The 17,954-nt window shown below is 37.0% G+C and overlaps 2 protein-coding genes across 4 annotated transcripts in view; one reads left to right on the top strand and one right to left on the bottom strand.

Moving 5' to 3' along the window:
* LOC124594228 (coiled-coil domain-containing protein 39) overlaps positions 1 to 17,954 on the bottom strand; it is a 481,265-nt gene that overhangs the window by 377,425 nt on the left and 85,886 nt on the right. Inside the window, exons 1-2 of one of the 3 annotated variants that reach the window (XM_047132592.1) lie at positions 6,526 to 6,624; positions 6,281 to 6,400 (exon numbers count right to left, since the gene is read on the bottom strand). The exons of the other annotated variants lie outside the window; for them this stretch is intronic. Coding sequence (XP_046988548.1) covers positions 6,281 to 6,400; positions 6,526 to 6,624 — 219 coding nt within the window. Of the gene's footprint in view, positions 1 to 6,280; positions 6,401 to 6,525; positions 6,625 to 17,954 lie in introns of those variants that run through there. 3 annotated transcript variants of the gene reach the window in all.
* LOC124594229 (isocitrate dehydrogenase [NADP] cytoplasmic) lies at positions 7,640 to 9,302 on the top strand. The gene has a single exon (XM_047132595.1). It carries the CDS (start codon positions 7,769 to 7,771, stop codon positions 9,002 to 9,004), a length of 1,236 nt encoding a protein of 411 aa, XP_046988551.1. The 5' UTR covers positions 7,640 to 7,768; the 3' UTR covers positions 9,005 to 9,302.

The following is a 17,954-nucleotide window of genomic DNA, read 5'->3' as shown; positions in this document are numbered from 1 at the left end:
GAAGACAGTATTACCATCAAATTGAATGAAAACTTTACGAACAAAAAGTCAGAAGTTGAAAATATTTTTAATAATCATTTTCTAAATGTTGTGGATATAGTAGGATCCAGGTGTTCATTAGAAGATGCTAGGCTGTTAATGGAAGAGGCCATACCTATGCAATTTGATACAATTGAAATCTCACCCACTTCTCCCTCTGAAATTAGGAAAATAATAAACTTGCTTAAAAACAAAAACTCACATGGAATTGATGGCATTTCCAGCAAAATACTAAAGGCTTGTTCTCAACAGATAAGTAAGATTCTCAGCCACCTGTGTAATAGCTCTCTGGAACAGGGCATTTTCCCTGATAGACTGAAATATGCTATTGTTATACCTTTGCACAAAAAGGGGGATAGATCTGATGTCAACAATTACCGTCCAATCTCCCTTCTAACAGCTTTATCCAAAATTTTTGAGAAAGTAATGTATTCAAGAGTAGCTTCACATATCTGTAAAAATGAAGTACTAACAAAATGTCAGTTTGGTTTCCAGAAAGGTTTTTCAACAGAAAATGCCATATATGCTTTCACCAGTCAAATTTTGAATGATCTGAATAACCGAACACCTCCCATTGGGATTTTTTGTGATCTCTCAAAGGCTTTTGATTGTGTAAATCATGAAATTCTGCTAGACAAGCTCAAGTATTGTGGCATGAGTGGGACAGTGCAAAATGGTTTAATTCGTACCTAACTGGAAGAGTGCAGAAAGTTGAAATAAGTAGTTCTCGTAACATGCAAAGATCAGCACATTCCTCAAACTGGGGAACTATCAAGAATGGGGTTCCACAAGGGTCAGTCTTGGGTCTTTTGTTGTTCTTATTATATATTAATGACTTGCCATTCTATATTCATGAAGAGGCAAAGTTAGTTCTCTTTGCTGATGATACAAGTATAGTAATCACACCTGAGAAACAAGAATTAACTGATGAAATTGTCAATACTGTCTTTCAGAAAATTACTAAGTGGTTCCTTGTAAACGGACTCTCACTGAATTTTGATAAGACACAGTACATACAGTTCCGTACAGTGAATGGTATGACGCCATTAATAAATATAGACCTTAATCAGAAGCATATAGCTAAGGTAGAATATTCCAAATTTTTAGGTATGTCCATTGATGAGAGATTAAATTGGAAGAAACACATTGATGATCTGCTGAAACATTTGAGTTCAGCTACTTATGCAATAAGGGTCATTGCAAATTTTGGTGATAAACATCTTAGTAAATTAGCTTACTACGCCTATTTTCACTCATTGCTTTCATATGGCATCATATTTTGGGGTAATTCATCACTGAGGAATAAAGTATTTATTGCACAGAAGCGTGTAATCAGAATAATAGCTGGAGTCCACCCAAGATCATCCTGCAGACTTTTATTTAAGGATCTAGAGATATTCACAGTAGCCTCTCAGTATATATACTCTCTTATGAAATTTGTTATTAACAACCAAACCCAATTCAAAAGTAATAGCAGTGTGCATAACTACAATACTAGGAGAAAGGACGATCTTCACTATTCAAGATTAAATCTAACTTTGGCACAGAAAGGGGTGAATTATACTGGCACTAAAGTCTCTGGTCACTAACCAAATAGTATCAAAAGTCTGACAGATAACCAACAAGTATTTAAGAAGAAATTAAAAGAATTTCTGAATGACAACTCCTTCTACTCCATAGAGGAATTTTTAGATATAAATTAAGAAAAAAAAAATATTAAAAAAATAAAAAGAAATAAAATAAAAAAACACAAAAAAAAAAATAAAGTTGTTATATTAACTTAAGTATGTTATTAAATTAACCTAATTATGTCATGTATTGGAAAATTCGACTCGTTCCACATCATTAGGAAATATCGTATTCATGATCCATGGAACTAGTATTAATCTAATCTAATCTAATCTACTTTAATTAATAAGCTTACTTCTTCCAGTGCTTCCTTATCCACATCTAGGTACCATCTTTCACCTGGAGACCTTTGGTAAATTCTAGGCATTGCATTTATAACCTACTGTGCCCATTCTTTACAGTTAAAACAGAACATGAATCTCAATCTAAAACTTCCACAGTAAACAGAACACTTGTAATAACAGGGAATGTCCAAGACTAACTTTAAATTTAAGTACACTGTTGCCCTGATCTCAATTTGTAAACAGTGATTATAAATTGCAGTTTTGTTTTACACTATATTTACACAGACTCTGGTGATACTATTTAGAGGATCAATGTTACCTCTGAGAGAAAAAAGTTATGGGTCAATGTTACCCTTTCTTATAAAATGTGAATTATAATTGTTAAAATTGTTTGTACTGTTAACATGGTCAGACAACTCCATTAAAATGGGCAAATTTCAACATATAAGAATGATGATGATAGGGTTAATAATTTCTGCTACACCAATATGTTATTGTTGTTGTGGTCTTCAGTCTAAAGACTGGTTTGATGCAGCTCTCCATGTTACTCTGTCCTGTGCAAGCCCCTTTGTCTCTGAGTACTTACTGCAACCTACATCTTTATGAATCAGCTTACTGTATTCATCTCTTGGTCTCCCTCTATGGTTTTTATCCACCACACGTCCCTCCAATACTATGTTCGTGATCCCTTGATGAAACTTCCTGGCAAATTATAACTGAGTGACGGACCGATGCTCGAACTTGGGACCTTTGCCTTTCACGGGCAAGTGCTCTACCAACTGAGCTACCCAAGCATGACTCATGACCCATCCTCACAGGTTCAATTCTGCCAGTACCTCGTCTCCTACCTTCCAAACTTCACAAAAGCTCTCCTGTGAACCTTGCAGAACTAGCATTCCTGGAGGAAAGGATATTGCGGAGACATGGCTTAGCCACAGCCTGGGGGATCATTCCACAATGAAATTTTCATTGTGCAGCAGAGTGTGTGCTGATATGAAACTTTCTGGCAGGTTAAAACTGTGTGCCAGACCGAGACTTGAACTCGGGACCTTTGCTTTCACGGGCAAGTGCTTTACCAACTGAGCTACCCGAGCATGACAACACATCCTCACAGCTTCAGTTCTGCCAGTACATCATCTCCTACTTTCCAAAGTTCACAGAAGCTCTTCCCTACTTCGACCACCACCATCATCATCAGTTATTTTGCTGCCAAAATGGCAAAACTCATGTACTACTTTGTATGTCTCATATCTTAATCTAATTCCCTCAGCATCACCTGATTTAATTCAACTACATTGTTTTGCTTTTTGTTAATGTTTAACTTATATCTGCCTTTCATGACACTGTCCATTCTGTTCAACTGCTCTTCCAAGTCCTTTGCTGTCTGTGACATGATTACAATGTCATGGCGAACCTAATATGTCTTCTCCCTGGACTTTAATTCCTACTCCAAATTTTTTGTTTTGTGTCCTTTACTGCTTGGTCAAGATACAGACAGAATAACTTCAGGGATGGGCTACAACCTGCCTCACTCTCTTCTCAACCACCGCTTCCCTTTAATGCCCCTCAACTCTTGTAACTGCCATCTGCTTTCTGTACAAATTGTACATAGCTTTTCGCTCCCTGTATTTTACCCCTACCACATTTAGAATTTGAAAGAGAGTATTTCAGTCACGGTTGTTAAAACCTTTCTCTAAGTCTATAAATGCTAAAATGCAGTTTTGACTTTCCTTAACCTATCTTCTATGAGAAATCATAGGGTCAGTATTGCCTTGCGTGTTCGTACATTTCTATGGAATCCAAACTGTTAATATTCATACAGGTAGACCTCTTTACTCCAAAGGTGTCTAATTTTCCTGTAGGTGGCATTTATCTTACCCATAGTCATATACACTTTCTACATCCTTACATTTTGTGCACTAGCCATTCCTGCTTAGCCATTTCGCGCTTCCTGTTGATCTCATTTTTTAGATGTTTGTATTCCCTTTCACTTGCTTCTTTCACTGCAATTTTTATACTTTCTCCCTCCATCAATTAAATTCTTGATCCTCTGCTACCTTGACTATTTCATCTCTCAAAGCTACCCACTCTTCTTCTACTATATTCCTTTCCACTGTTCTTGTCAATCGCTCCCTCTAAACCTCTCTACAACCTCTGATTCTTTCAGTTTATCCAGGTGATATTTCCTTAAATTCCTACCGTTTTGCTGTTTCTTCAAACCATACCATACGCTGTTTCTTCAGCTTTAATCTACAGTTCATAAGCAATAAATTGCGGTCAGAGTCTACATCTGCCCCTGGAAAAGTCTTGCAATATAAAACCCGGTTCCAATATCTCTGTCATACCATTATATAATGGAACTGAAACCTTCTGATGTCTCCAGGTCTCTTCCACATGAACAACCTTGTCTCATTATTCTTAAACCAAGTTTCAGCTATGATTAAATTATGCTCTGTGCAAAATTCTACCAAGTGGCTTGCTCTTTCATTCCTTTCCCCCCCAGTTCATATTCACCAACCATTTTCTCTTCTCTTCCTTTTACTACTACCGAATTCCAGTCCCCCATGACTATTAAATTTTCACCTCCCTTAATTATCTGAATAATTTCTTCTATCTCACCATACATTTCTTCAATCACTTTCTCATCTGTGAAGCTAGTTGGCATATTAACTTGTACTACTGTGGTGGGTGTGGAATTAGTGTCTATCTTGGCTACAATAATGCACTCACTATGTTGTTCATAGTAGCTTATCCATATTCCTATTTTTTTGTATTCATTATTAAGCCTACTTCTGCCTAACCCCTATTTGATTTTATTTTTATAACCCTGTATTCACCTGACCAGAAGTCCTGTTCCACCTGCCACAGAACTTCACTAATTCCCACTACATCTAACTTTAACCTATCCATCTCTCTTTTTAAATTTTCTAACCTACCTGCTCTATTAAGGGATCTGACATTCCATACTCCAATCCGTGGAATGCCAGTTTTGTGTCTCCAGATAACGACATCCTCCCCACATGGAGATCTGAATGGGGGACTTTTTTACCTATGGAATAATTTGACCAAGAGGATGCCATCATCATTTAACCATACAGTAGACTGCATGCCCTCAGGAAAAATGAAGGCTGTGGTTTCCCCTTGCTTTCAGCTGTTCACAGTATCAACACAGCAAGGCCGTTTTGGTCGATGTTACAAGGCTAGATCAGTCAACCATAGACACTGTTGCCCTTGCAACCACTGGAAAGGCTACTGCCCCTCTTCAAGAACCACACATTTCTCTGGCCTCTCAACAGAGAGCCCTCCGTTGTGACTGCACCTATGGTAGAGCCTACAGCTACCTGCATCATGAGGCATGTAAGCCCACCCACCAATGGCAAGGTCCATGGTTCATGGGCCAAGACAGTTTTCCCCAACTGAATTTACAAGCAGATATATAGGGCATGCTTAATTTTTTTCATTTTTTAAATTTTATTTTAAAGTATGAGAATTCAAATCAACAAATTCCACTACATTACAAAGTAATTTTTAATTTCAAGAAGATATATTAGCTTATCCAGATCTGGGAAGAAAAGGATGAACCTGACGAGAGGGTCAATGTTACCCCAAGAGGATCAGAATCATTCCGATTGATGGTTCTTTCTGTTTTTACTAAAAGGTTTTAAAGATATCAGGAATAAATGCATTGCTTCTTCTTATATTATTTAGCACTAGAATACGAATCAAATTATTTTCTGATAAATGTCTGCATGATATTTATTGTAATAGGAAATCAGTGACTTGCAATTAGATTTATACAAAGTTATGACAGTTAATGTCTTTGGGAAAATAGAAAGGCAAATTTTACATTGCTTGTGTGGAAAACAGGTTCTCAAACTGACCCTCATAGTCTGACAGTTGACTGAATAACCAATGTAAGTATTTGGTCAGTATGGAAGCCCAAAAGGGTCACCGATTTATTGTACTGTTTGGGGCTTTTAAACTAAACAATAGGTTTTCAGTTTTTTAATCATTAGCATATAATGCATTCATATTAAACAGTGTGACACATATTGTTACTGCTGTTGCTACATTAAGTTATAATCATTTCAGGCTGTATCTTTTGCAGTTGATGTAGTGTTATCCAAAACTAATACTAAAACATAATTTAATCTAACTACTTGCAATTTCATGAAATTAAGGCATCAGATATCAATGTCCTTATTATACAAATAGTTTCCTTTACCCCATTAAGATCTTTAAATCTTGGAAAGGAATATGAACGCCAATACTGTCACTGAGTTCAGTGTATATGAATGTGTGGCAGTACTCTCTACATATGGGCCTACCTGATTCTGATTATAAGCGTCATTTAGTGTTTGGACCTGTTTCTTCAAAGAATTTATTTTGTCGTTCAGTTCATCAGAGCAGGCTGAAAGCTTAGCTTTTTCCTTTAACTTCTTTTCAACCTGTAAAAATATGATATATCACTAACATTCATTTCTGAAATGCACGCCACTGTTAAAATAAACTGTGATGAGCAGCCGACTGTGCCAGTTCTACGAAGACTTAGTTAATAATTTGAGATGCTGACCTCCTCTTCGAGAGCTTTATTCTCTTCATTTGCTCCTGGTACTCTAAATCCTTCAGCCCATCCAATCTGTGCTAAAATGTCATCAATATGTTTCACCATGGTTTAACGCAGATACATACACCTACATTCTACTTGCGCACAGATTCATATGGGCGCCATGGCAACGATAAACAATACCATTGTATCTACCAAATAAATTATCTTTGAAAAGTTGAAAACAATTACTGCTATAGCAGTAGTGTAATCTTCACCTCGTAACACATTCCTTGAATTTCATATCGTTGAACTTAGAGCTGCTTCCTCCTTTAAAAAAAAAAAAAAAAAAAAATCCGACCCTTTACTATAATGCTAAATAAAATATCTACTGGCAATTGGAGCCAATACTAGCAACTTTACTACCATAAAAGTGGTAAAAACGATAAAAAAAAGTGATGTACGTCGGAAGAATATGGTTGACTTGACTACAGATGTTAATGTGAGTTTCGATCGTGTAACAAGTACCGAATATTTCTTGTATTTTTTACATTATTTCAGCTGTTATTGTAACAAATGTCTAATAAGATACACAAATGCAACTCTTTGAATTTTATATACCAACATTATTCTTGCGTACCACGTCTTTTCTAATCAGTTTTTGCTTCAAGTCATCGGACATTCACCCTTCGTTTCAATTGCCCACGAAAGTGTAGGTTGGTGGCGGATAAAACCGCTCATCAGCTAGAAGTTTCACACAAATTTTAACATATATAAAAAATAAACGTTTTTTAAAGCCCACTTTGGTGGTCAATTTTTGTGATTCCTTAAATGTTTTTACTTTATGTTACAATTAAATTGTAGTCGCCAATGATAATGTTGCAGGGTAACTTTAATGCTGAAGTTCAACCAATGACTGGGATCTATTTATACATCGTTCGTTGAAGAAGAGCTTAGGAACCACAGTTTCTTCCCTTTTCAGGAATACAGTAATGTGTCTTAAAATTTAACTTTTCAGTTTATATCGTGCTAGCATAAAGGTTACAGTATTACCAAATAGTTTATTAAGCAGCTTACATTTATTTTTATGTCTGTCGTACAGTGGGTACAAGGTACAAGATATGTGATGCTATAGTCTTTGGTTCACGTCATGTACTGACGTATTGGGCACCTTGTCTGCTGAGTAGCAGAAAGCGAAGTTGTAGTCAGTTTGTGGGCTGTGTGAAGTGTTGTGTTGAGTTTAATTGTGAGTGTTCCAGTAGCAGTGACAATGGGTAAGATAACAGCCGGGCCAGTAGTTGACATCCTGGGCGATGAAATGACGAGGATCATTTGGGACCTTATAAAAGACAAACTCATTCTCCCTTTCCTAGATATTGAACTGCATACGTACGATCTTGGTATTGAAAATCGCGACAAGACGGACGACCAAGTGACAGTTGACTGTGCTAATGCAATTAAAAAATATAATGTAGGTATTAAGTGTGCAACCATTACACCGGATGAAAAGCGGGTAGAAGAATTCAAGTTAAAGAAAATGTGGAAATCCCCTAATGGAACAATTCGAAATATTCTGGGTGGTACTGTTTTCCGTGAGGCCATAATTTGCAAGAACATTCCGCGCCTTGTTACCGGCTGGGAGAAACCAATAATTATTGGGCGTCATGCCCATGCAGATCAGTATAAAGCAACAGACTTTGTTGTCCCAGGTCCAGGAAAGCTCGAACTGAAGTGGGTTCCGAGCTCTGGAGAAGGTGACAATACAATAACCCATGTTGTGCATGATTTTAAAGGCGCCGGCGTTGCGTTAGGTATGTTTAACACCGACGAATCAATTACAGCTTTCGCTCATTCCTCTTTCAAGTATGCGCTGGATCGTGGATACCCTCTGTATTTAAGTACAAAGAATACTATACTGAAGAAATATGATGGACGGTTCAAAGATATCTTCCAGGAAATATATGACAAGGACTACAAATCAAAATTTGAAGCCAAAGGTATTTGGTACGAACATAGACTTATTGATGATATGGTTGCATATGCAATGAAATCAGAAGGTGGCTTTGTTTGGGCTTGCAAGAATTATGATGGTGATGTGCAGTCAGATTCTGTAGCACAGGGCTATGGTTCTCTGGGACTAATGACATCAGTGCTTGTTTGCCCTGATGGAAAAACGGTTGAAGCTGAGGCAGCCCATGGTACAGTAACAAGACATTTCCGTTTCTATCAACAAGGCAAAGAAACTTCTACCAACCCAATTGCATCAATATTTGCATGGACCCGTGGTCTCATTCATCGTGCCAAACTGGATAACAATGAGGCCTTGAAGAACTTTGCCCAAACCCTTGAAGAGGTTTGTATAGAAACAATTGAATCAGGATTCATGACAAAGGATCTGGCTATATGTATAAAAGGTATGGCGAATGTCAAGAGATCTGATTATTTGGACACATTTGAATTCATGGACAAGCTGGCAGAAAATCTGAAGAAGAAAGTTGCATTATGACTATATAATAAACTGTAAATTCGCTTTTTATATCAGTGCATTGGTTATAAGTCAATCATATGTATGTTGATGTTTTTATCCCAACAGCATTTATTTAAATGGGGTTATCACAGGTGCTTGTGTTGCTGCATTTTTTATGTCCTGAATTTTGTTTATGTACTATTATTTTGTATTGTAAGTGGACATGGCATTGGTTATAAGCTTGTCAGCTTTTTTAAAAAGTCATTGTGCGTGTGTAAAGACTGATTTAGAGATGAATAAATATTACAGTACATTCTTGTATTGTATATCCTTTGCAGATGATGTTTTTGGGTTCATATGTAAATAATGTGGCTGTGCGTAACTTCCTGTGAAATGTGGTTTATTCTTGTCAGTTCATATAATATTCAGATAATTTTAATTCGTTGTACAGGGTTTACTATGAAATTTTAATAAGAGTAAGTCCAGAGTTTTACGTTGTTACATACATTAGGCTCTTTTGATATAGGCTGCACAATAATCAGTCTACAAAAATGGGTATCCAAAACACACACTTAAATAATTGCATTGTTCAAACTGTGGAACTGCCATCCATATATTCTTCAAAAGAGTAGCAAAACTTTTTCCTGAAAGCAAATAACAGCCTTTTCAGTGAACCAGGCACCCTCCACAGTGAATATATTCCAGCCTTTCAGTTTATTAGTCATTAATAATTGTAAATTGTGATGTGCATTAGACAGGCTAACAGTGATGCAGGATAATTAAGTAAAGAGCTTGTGATGGTACTTTGCTTTCAACTGCACCATAAATAGATTATCACTAAAGTATTATATGAATATATATTTGTGTATGTCTAGTAATTTTTCACAGTACTGGACAGGATGTTGAAAATTTTACAGCAAAAGTCTGAATAGGCAATCCCACTCCCATTGCACTAGAGAAAACAAATGCTATAACATAGAGGGGGTTAAAGAAAAGACATTAATAGTCTTAATACCGATAAAATTGTATGTAAATCGGAGTTAAACAATTTGATTGCTGCACGCATAGTGATGGATGTTTAACCACTAGGCTGGATGCATAATGTTAGGCGAGAGGCTTTGCTACAGCCTTGTGGCAGCCAACATGTTATGGCACTGGTGGCTTTGGAGATTTAGTGATTGATACCGCAACTTTATGGAATATATAGTATTTGAGATGGTAGGGGGGGGGGAGATTTTAGTAAAGTTGCACTGTTGATTGTGTATATTAGCGTTACCATTTTGCAAGGAAACTTCATGCCCTCAGCATCTGTACAGTAATGTGTTAACAGAAGTGTGTGTAACAGTTTGGGTCCATTGTTTTGAGAAATTGTAAATCAGGATGTCAGTTGGCATAACATTGCTTTCCTATGGCACAGTGATTTGTTGAGTATGAGTGTAAACACCTTGTGACATTGCAGTATTTCCATTACATTCTGAGTTGTACAGAATGATAGTATTATTTCCAGTACATGCTGAGTTGTACAGAATGATAGTAGTATTTCCAGTAGGTGTAAAATGACATATCATGAAGTAAAACAAGATTTAATGGCTACAAGGACATTAAGTTAAAAAAAAAGTTAGTATACTGCTTAGGATAAAACTTGATTGGCCTATGTGTAAAGTATTGTGTGATGTAGCTATTGCATTTGAGTATTTTTCATTGAAGTGGTTGTTACCATTTGTAATGGGCCAAGTACCCCCCCCCCCCTTTCTGCCTCTTTCTTTTCTCTTCCAAAGCTTTAATTTGCTATGATAGTTCTTGACATTTTTGCCGTAACATCATGTCTTCAGAATGCCAGTGTCTGTCACAGACAACACATTGTGTTAATGGAAAACTACATTTTAAATGATTAATGGAAAATCTCATATGAGATGTGAAACAAATACTAACAAAGAGATAGAGGGGCTGGCCAGTACTTACCTCAGCTCAGTACAGCCGATAGATACACATAAAACAGAACCGAAAATTTTCGGATGTGTTTTATGTGTATCTATCGGCTGTACTGAGCTGAGGTAAGTACTGGCCAGCCCCTCTATCTCTTTGTTAGTATTTGAAAACTACATTTTAACACATTACCAGCTCACAAAGCATGATATTCTAAGTATTGTTTCCAACACAGAAACGGGAAACAGTCACACGTTGGTAAAGACAACTGGTCTTGATAAGCTATTTGGAAAATGCTGAGCTCCATTTCTGATTGAAATAGGTAATAAACAATAAATTAAAGTTTGAAAGCACAAGTGGATCATCACGGAATATATACAGTGCATGATCATGTATATCTAGTCGGAGGTGATGTGATCACTAGATGTTAATAGAGCATCAGTACATTGAAATCTGTGAAAGAATTGCTGGTAAGTGAATTCCTCTGATCAAAGAAGACAATAAATATAACTGTACTAGTACATAGAAGTGCACTAATATTTAAAAGCTGAACACCTACTGACTTATAACCAAGAAGAAATATATGTTCAGTCAGTGGTCAATGACTGCTGATGATACGTGAAGCATTTTCCACTTAAGATCACAGGTTGTTGTTATAGCCTAGAAAAATATGAAGTATTCTTTCAAAGCAGTAACATTGTTGAGATGACATTATTAAGTTTGAAACGTAAATATTTTTTTAAAAATGTAATCCATATTTTTACTTGCCAAAGCATAGTGGTTGAACCTGTTGGGGCGGATGTGGCAGTTTTCTTTAGAACTATATTATGTGTGAATTTTTAATTTTCTTTCATCACTAATACAATGCCAGTGTCCTTACCATGTTCATGTAAAATGTGTATGTTGTCAGTCTTCCTTTCTTTGTCAGTTAAATTTGTTCCACTACTTACTTGGTCTGTGGTGCAGCCAGAGGTGTAGCTCAAGTTGGAAGGTGACAGTTTGGTTGTGAATTGGCAAAGCTAATGAATGTGAAAGCAGAAAATGTTGTTCTGGTAACAAAGAGAGCAGTAGTGAAGCCTAATGTTTTCACCTGTGCCATATTGAAAAATGCAGAGGGTTAGGGGGCAATACATAACTTTAGCCACAAAATATTGTGACATTCCAATAACCCCGTAATAGTGTTACAGCTGAAATAATCTAAACAAGGGTAAGCATGAAAGTTTACAGGCTGAGTCCTCCAAAGATTTTGTGTCTGCGTATAGACAGCAAGCTAAAGTGGCGCTATCATATTCAAGATCTATGAAAAATATTAAGCACAGCAAGGTTTTCTTTATTAATCTTACCTGGCAGTAGGGAAATGAACACAACATAAATAGCCAAATTATACTATTTTCATCCACTTGTAGTCTATGGTATAATATTCTGTTGAGGTCAACCACTAGCTAAAAAAAGTGTTGTGGGTACAGAAGTGAGAACTTCAAAGCTTAACAACTGCTCAGTTTTTTGTCCCTGATGTGCTTTGCTACTAAAAATAGCAACCTACTGAAAATCAATAGTTCATAACAATTATAACATATGGAGAAATTGAATATTCACTATTCTTGAAAAAGAAGATCCTAGTCCAGAAGGAATTCCATACCGTGGTACCTTAATTTTTAATGCCCTCCATCATAAATTAAAGATCTTGTTGGGAGCATGCCCAAGTGTAAAGAAAAACAAAGGCACTTACTTCTAGAGGGATTTTTTGGTAGTATAGATGACATTCTTAGCCACACTGCATATCATCTCCTTAGTATGCTTAAACCTGTGGGTTTTTTTCCGTACACGGTTGATTTGTCAGCTGTTGTTTATGTACAGTGTAATCAAATTTATACTTATATTCTGAACTGTTATATCTTCAGTGTACTTATGTACTGAACAATACTCTGTAAAAATTGACTCCTCCTATATCCAATGATCTGTTCACATATGGATCTATGGAACTCGAAATAAATAATTCACATAAATAAGAACTTCTCATAGAAGTGTCAAATTATATGCTAATCTTAATTAGTCACAGTAACAGTTCATTACTCAGTTTTGATTAATGATCTGCTGAGTTTGTTGTAGCAGTTCAGTTTCTAACTAATGTACATAACATTCTTCTCTGATAATTATTATTGGTCCCACAGACTATATATCAATTAGAGGTTTCATATCCTGTTTCGCATTTAGTGATATTCTTCTTTGTTAATGTTTTCATGTCTCGGCAACCACTTGTTCAGTTTTTACAGCAACTTTTCATAATATACAGATTCTCTTAAGATTTCTTTGATTTGTCATGTAATTAATGTTTTTGATTCAAATATTTGTTGTACATGCCTTTTACTGTTTCAGGCTCTTTTACTGTCATTCTGAATTAACAAATATTACTACAAATGCACATGACAAAACATACATGGTTTCTGTGCATTACTGCATTTTTTTTTCATTAGTATGACAATAACTGTCATGATTTACGTATGATGCCATCAGTATTAAGGACTGACAGAGATCATAACATTCCCTTTGTGACAGAGTAATGTGGTGCTTGCTAGATTTCCACCCTAAATCAGACGTCTGTTTATGGAAAAGACTCTGAATGGCAAAATGATTGCTTGAAAAGGACCAAAGGGTGTACATTCCCTATTGTCATTAAACCTGAAGCTGGACTCCATGCCTCCTGATGTTAGAAAAGGGGTTAAATCCCACATAAAACTTTCCGTGACTTACAGTTCTTTAACTGTGCTTTCATTGTATTTGCTAATTGAGTTGTACGTTCAGTTATTTAACTGAGGATATTTTCCACAAGCATTTTGTACTGGACTTATCATTCTCCCCCACCCCACTGTTACTCACAGAATTTTGCTGCAAGCATTTCCTGCGTCACCAAATTCACCATCAACGTCTGTACATTAAGAATCTTGCCAGTGTACTTGTACTGATCCTAATGGCATCTGGTTACTTTGATGTACTTAAATTCATTAGATGCTCTCCAGTATATGCAGAAAGTTTTATTGGTAGAATACTGAGGAAGTGTCTACAAAAGAGATTGCTTACAAATCACCCATGCGACCCATCCTAGAATATTGCTCAAATGTGTGGGACCCGTACCAGATTGCACTAATAGGGGATGTTGAACATATACAGAGAATGGCAGCATGTATTGTCAGATTTGCTTAATTCATGGGAGAGCATCCATCACACAGATACTGGAGGAAACTATCCTGAGAAAGTCTATTAACAAAGTTCCATGAACTGGCTTTAAATTATTACTGTAGGGATATACTATAACCCCATACATATTGCTCAAACAGGGATTGTGAGGATAAGATTAGAGTAACTACTGCACACACAGAACCATTCAATCAATCATTTTTCCCACACTCCATATGTGAATGGAACAGAAAGAAATCCTGATAACTGGTACAACGGGACGTACCCTCTGCCATGCACCTCAAGGTGCTTTTCAGAGTAGATATGTAGGTGTAGAAAATTAAAGAGGTAATATTATCATGATGGGTATGTCATGGGCTGGTGTTTCCTTACTTTCAGGCTTTATATTTTATGAAAATTTAAGGACTGGATACTTGCTTAAGAATTTTACAGGTACAGTATAAATAACAGCAATATGCGAAAGACAATGCTGAACAATAATATTATTGAATGAATTAGTTTTTCTTTCAAGGTGAATGCAGAAAAAATGAGAAGTACATGACAGAGGAAAGAGATTTATTACAATGAATTAGATACTGCCCTTATAAGCACTTAGGGAAAGAGACATCAAAAGAGGATTTTGAACTGATACGAAGAAATGGCATAAAAATAAAGTTAAATAGGCTTCAAGTAAAGAACTGTACATCTTACTCAAGGATTTGAATTCCCATTTTCATAATAATCAACATACCATCCAAAATTAACCGAAAACGTACAGCCGTAAGAACATTAGAGGTAGGTACTGTATTGTGGAGAGAGAGAGAGAGAGAGAGAGAGAGAGAGAGAGAGAGAGAGAGAGAGAGAGAGAGCGCGCGCGCTCCTGTCACTAAGCCAACTAGAGTAGTTAAGACTGTCATAGGGCTGGAGTGTCATTGGACTTTTTTCTGTCCAGAAGCATCATAATTAAGTGTATCAGGGCAGTATGGCATATATGAGTGTTTCATTACAGTAAAACTGTGAGTGCGTGATGCATGAGACCCTTGACATCTGATGTAATGCAGGAACTTGGTTGTTGATGTGTGAATGGCATAGTATGATTAATTAAATTTGACCATAAACAGTTACCCTGAGACAATGACATACTGATAGCAGCAGTTGCCATTTACTGTCCTGGAGTGCAACAGCAGTTTGGGGGAGGGGGAAGGATTGTGTTGGGAGATTGTTCGACAAACTGCTTCCTAGCTGAATGCAGCTCAGCAGCAATTGATGAGCTTCTCTACTGTCCAGAGACCCAGCTAGCCATTGGGGTGCAGAAAGCAGTGCCCTACATGTGGCCATATGAACAGCACATTGCTACTAAAAGCATGAAAAAGGTTGGCTACACCGATGATTTGCTGTACATGTTGATACATGCTAACTGTAGAGTGTGGGTATTTCAAAACTACTGCACCAATGTACCCCCTTTTGCAACAGGGCATCTTACTGGCAGACAGTGGAGGTATTCCCATATGGCAGTGTTTTCATAAGATTGGCATGATGCATCGCTAGCAAACAAAAAGAATTTGTCTGATCATGGGCATCTGTTTGTTCACCTACCGTACTGCACTGGTGACCTGTACCATCTGTAGGACAATACACTAGTGTATCATTTATGAATTGCTAGAATGGGTTTGTACTGTGTGCTGCAGAGAATTAGGTGTGCATAATTTGGACGCAGGTCCCGATCGTCAGAGTTGTTGGTAGCAGTTGAATGTCATGGATCAGGATGGCTTCAAAATACTTTTGGCATTTTTTGGATTCCATGTTCCACGTGATACTGCCGTCACGAAGTGAAAACAAATGCTACACACTTCTAGGCAGGTGTCTAATTCATTTGGTCACGAGTGGTACTAAAAGTATTACCTAGCATATAGGAAAGAAACAAAGCAATTAGGCAGAACACATGCTGCAATTGCATTTAAAAGAATTGTGTGCCGTACTGAATGCTATGTGTTTGAAACTTTCTCAGAACTGTGTCAGAATAGTTATGGGAAGTAATCTTATACTCGTAAACGATTGAAGGGTGAAAGGTTTTATGTAGACCCAATGAAGCTGTGTGAAGGTGTGGGATTCAAATCCACCACAACTTGTCATCTTACTCTGTCTTCTATGGTTTTCCCATACATATCAAGTGATCATGAAATGGTCCACAGTTTAATATAGGGTGTCATAAAACAGAAACTAAAATCATAGCCAGTAAAGCATGAACATGCTGCGAAGCTATTTTTATTGTATATGTGTACTTCTTTTTGGTAGAACAGGAATAAAGTGCAATAATTGGAAAGAGATCTGTTTCCTGTGCCTTGTTCATGTGATTATACAGCCCACTACTTTGTGTTTATTTTTAATTCCAACAAATTAATGTGCTACATACTTTAGTACTTCATCATTATTTTTTAAGCTTTAGGTTGCTATTTGTCAGTTATCTTAATGACTAACAGAAAATTGTTCAAGATAGCAACTTCATCCAGTACACAAGACTACCACAGGGAGGGGAGCAATGCATGGGGAATTATTGTCATCTCACTCATACAGTGCTTCAACTATACTTGTTCCTTTACTGGGTACTGGTATGAAAGTAGCAGTGACATGCAAAAGTAAAACATTTCATCAAAGAGTCACAGCTTGTATCCATAATGGGCCAACATCTGCTAATGACTTATTTTTCAACAAATAAACTGATAGTACATGACAGATCATCATAGGTGTCACAGTGACAAGTGCAACATTGTTATTATTAGCTATGCAACATTTAAAGTGTTCGAACACAAAGCATTCACTACTGAGCATGAGCTAAAGAACTTGCTGATCCATAAAATATCGACATATTTTTGGTGGAAAGTTTGCTTTTGGCCAACAAGGCCTCTGTCGAAAATAGCGAGCACGTGCACACACACACACACACACACACACACACACACACACACACACACACAATTTTTTTGTTGTTGTGACTTTCTGTGACTCAGCATCTCCACTACGTGGTGAGTATTAGCGCACTCTCTCTCTCTCTCTCTCATATATAGAGCGAGGTTTCTGTGGCTGCCACCGCCTCTCGCATCCCAATCTCCATCGTTCACGGTCATTCCAGTATCCTTTATTAAGACCTCTTGCTGCCATTGCTTCGTTGACTTCATCTTTCCAGCATCTCGCAGGTCTACCATGCTTTCTTCTTTGATGTGGAGTCGATTGCCATACACGTTTTGGCCATCTTGTGTCTGGCATATGCTGCAAGTGATGATACCATAGTAGGTGCTTCCTTTCTATGTAGTCTAGGATTGTGCTTTCGACATTCATAAACTCACTGATCCTATAATTTCTAATATGATCAAGCCTGGAATATCCACAAATCTGTCTCGACAGCCAGCAGGCCATCTTTCTGCCTCTGAGTTAGTTCCCACAACTCTGCACCATATGTTGATACTTTCAATAATGGTATGTTTTGTTCTGTGTGTTATGTTTTTGTTCTAGATAATACCATTTAGTTGTTTTATGGCTTGCTTGCCCTGGGCAATTTTATTGATTATATCATCCATACTTCTACCATTGGATGACAGTGTCACTCCCAGGTACTTAAAATTATGACACCCTTCAACAGTATTAGTACCGAGTTGTAAGTCGTTAACAGCATTTTCTCCAACTTTTAGGTATTCTGTTTTAGATACGTTTATGACATGACCCCATTTTTCATATTATTCTTTTAATTGGTGGACATGTAATTTGCATCTTCTTCATCTCCAGCTACTAACACTTGGTCGTCAGCAAAAAATGAAGTGAACAACGTCTCATTGTCTATGGGGATACCCATTCCTCCACATGTCCTGTCTCAGGATTTTAGTGCCTCCCCTTG

This window comes from Schistocerca americana, chromosome 2, assembly GCF_021461395.2.
Source record: "Schistocerca americana isolate TAMUIC-IGC-003095 chromosome 2, iqSchAmer2.1, whole genome shotgun sequence".
Taxonomy (NCBI): domain Eukaryota; kingdom Metazoa; phylum Arthropoda; class Insecta; order Orthoptera; family Acrididae; genus Schistocerca; species Schistocerca americana.
This window is presented reverse-complemented; position numbering and strand designations above follow the sequence as displayed.

Excerpts from the sequence above, each read along its gene's own strand:
- LOC124594229 (XM_047132595.1), top strand. The coding sequence starts at position 7,769 with ATGGGTAAGATAACAGCCGGGCCAGTAGTTGACATCCTGGGCGATGAA.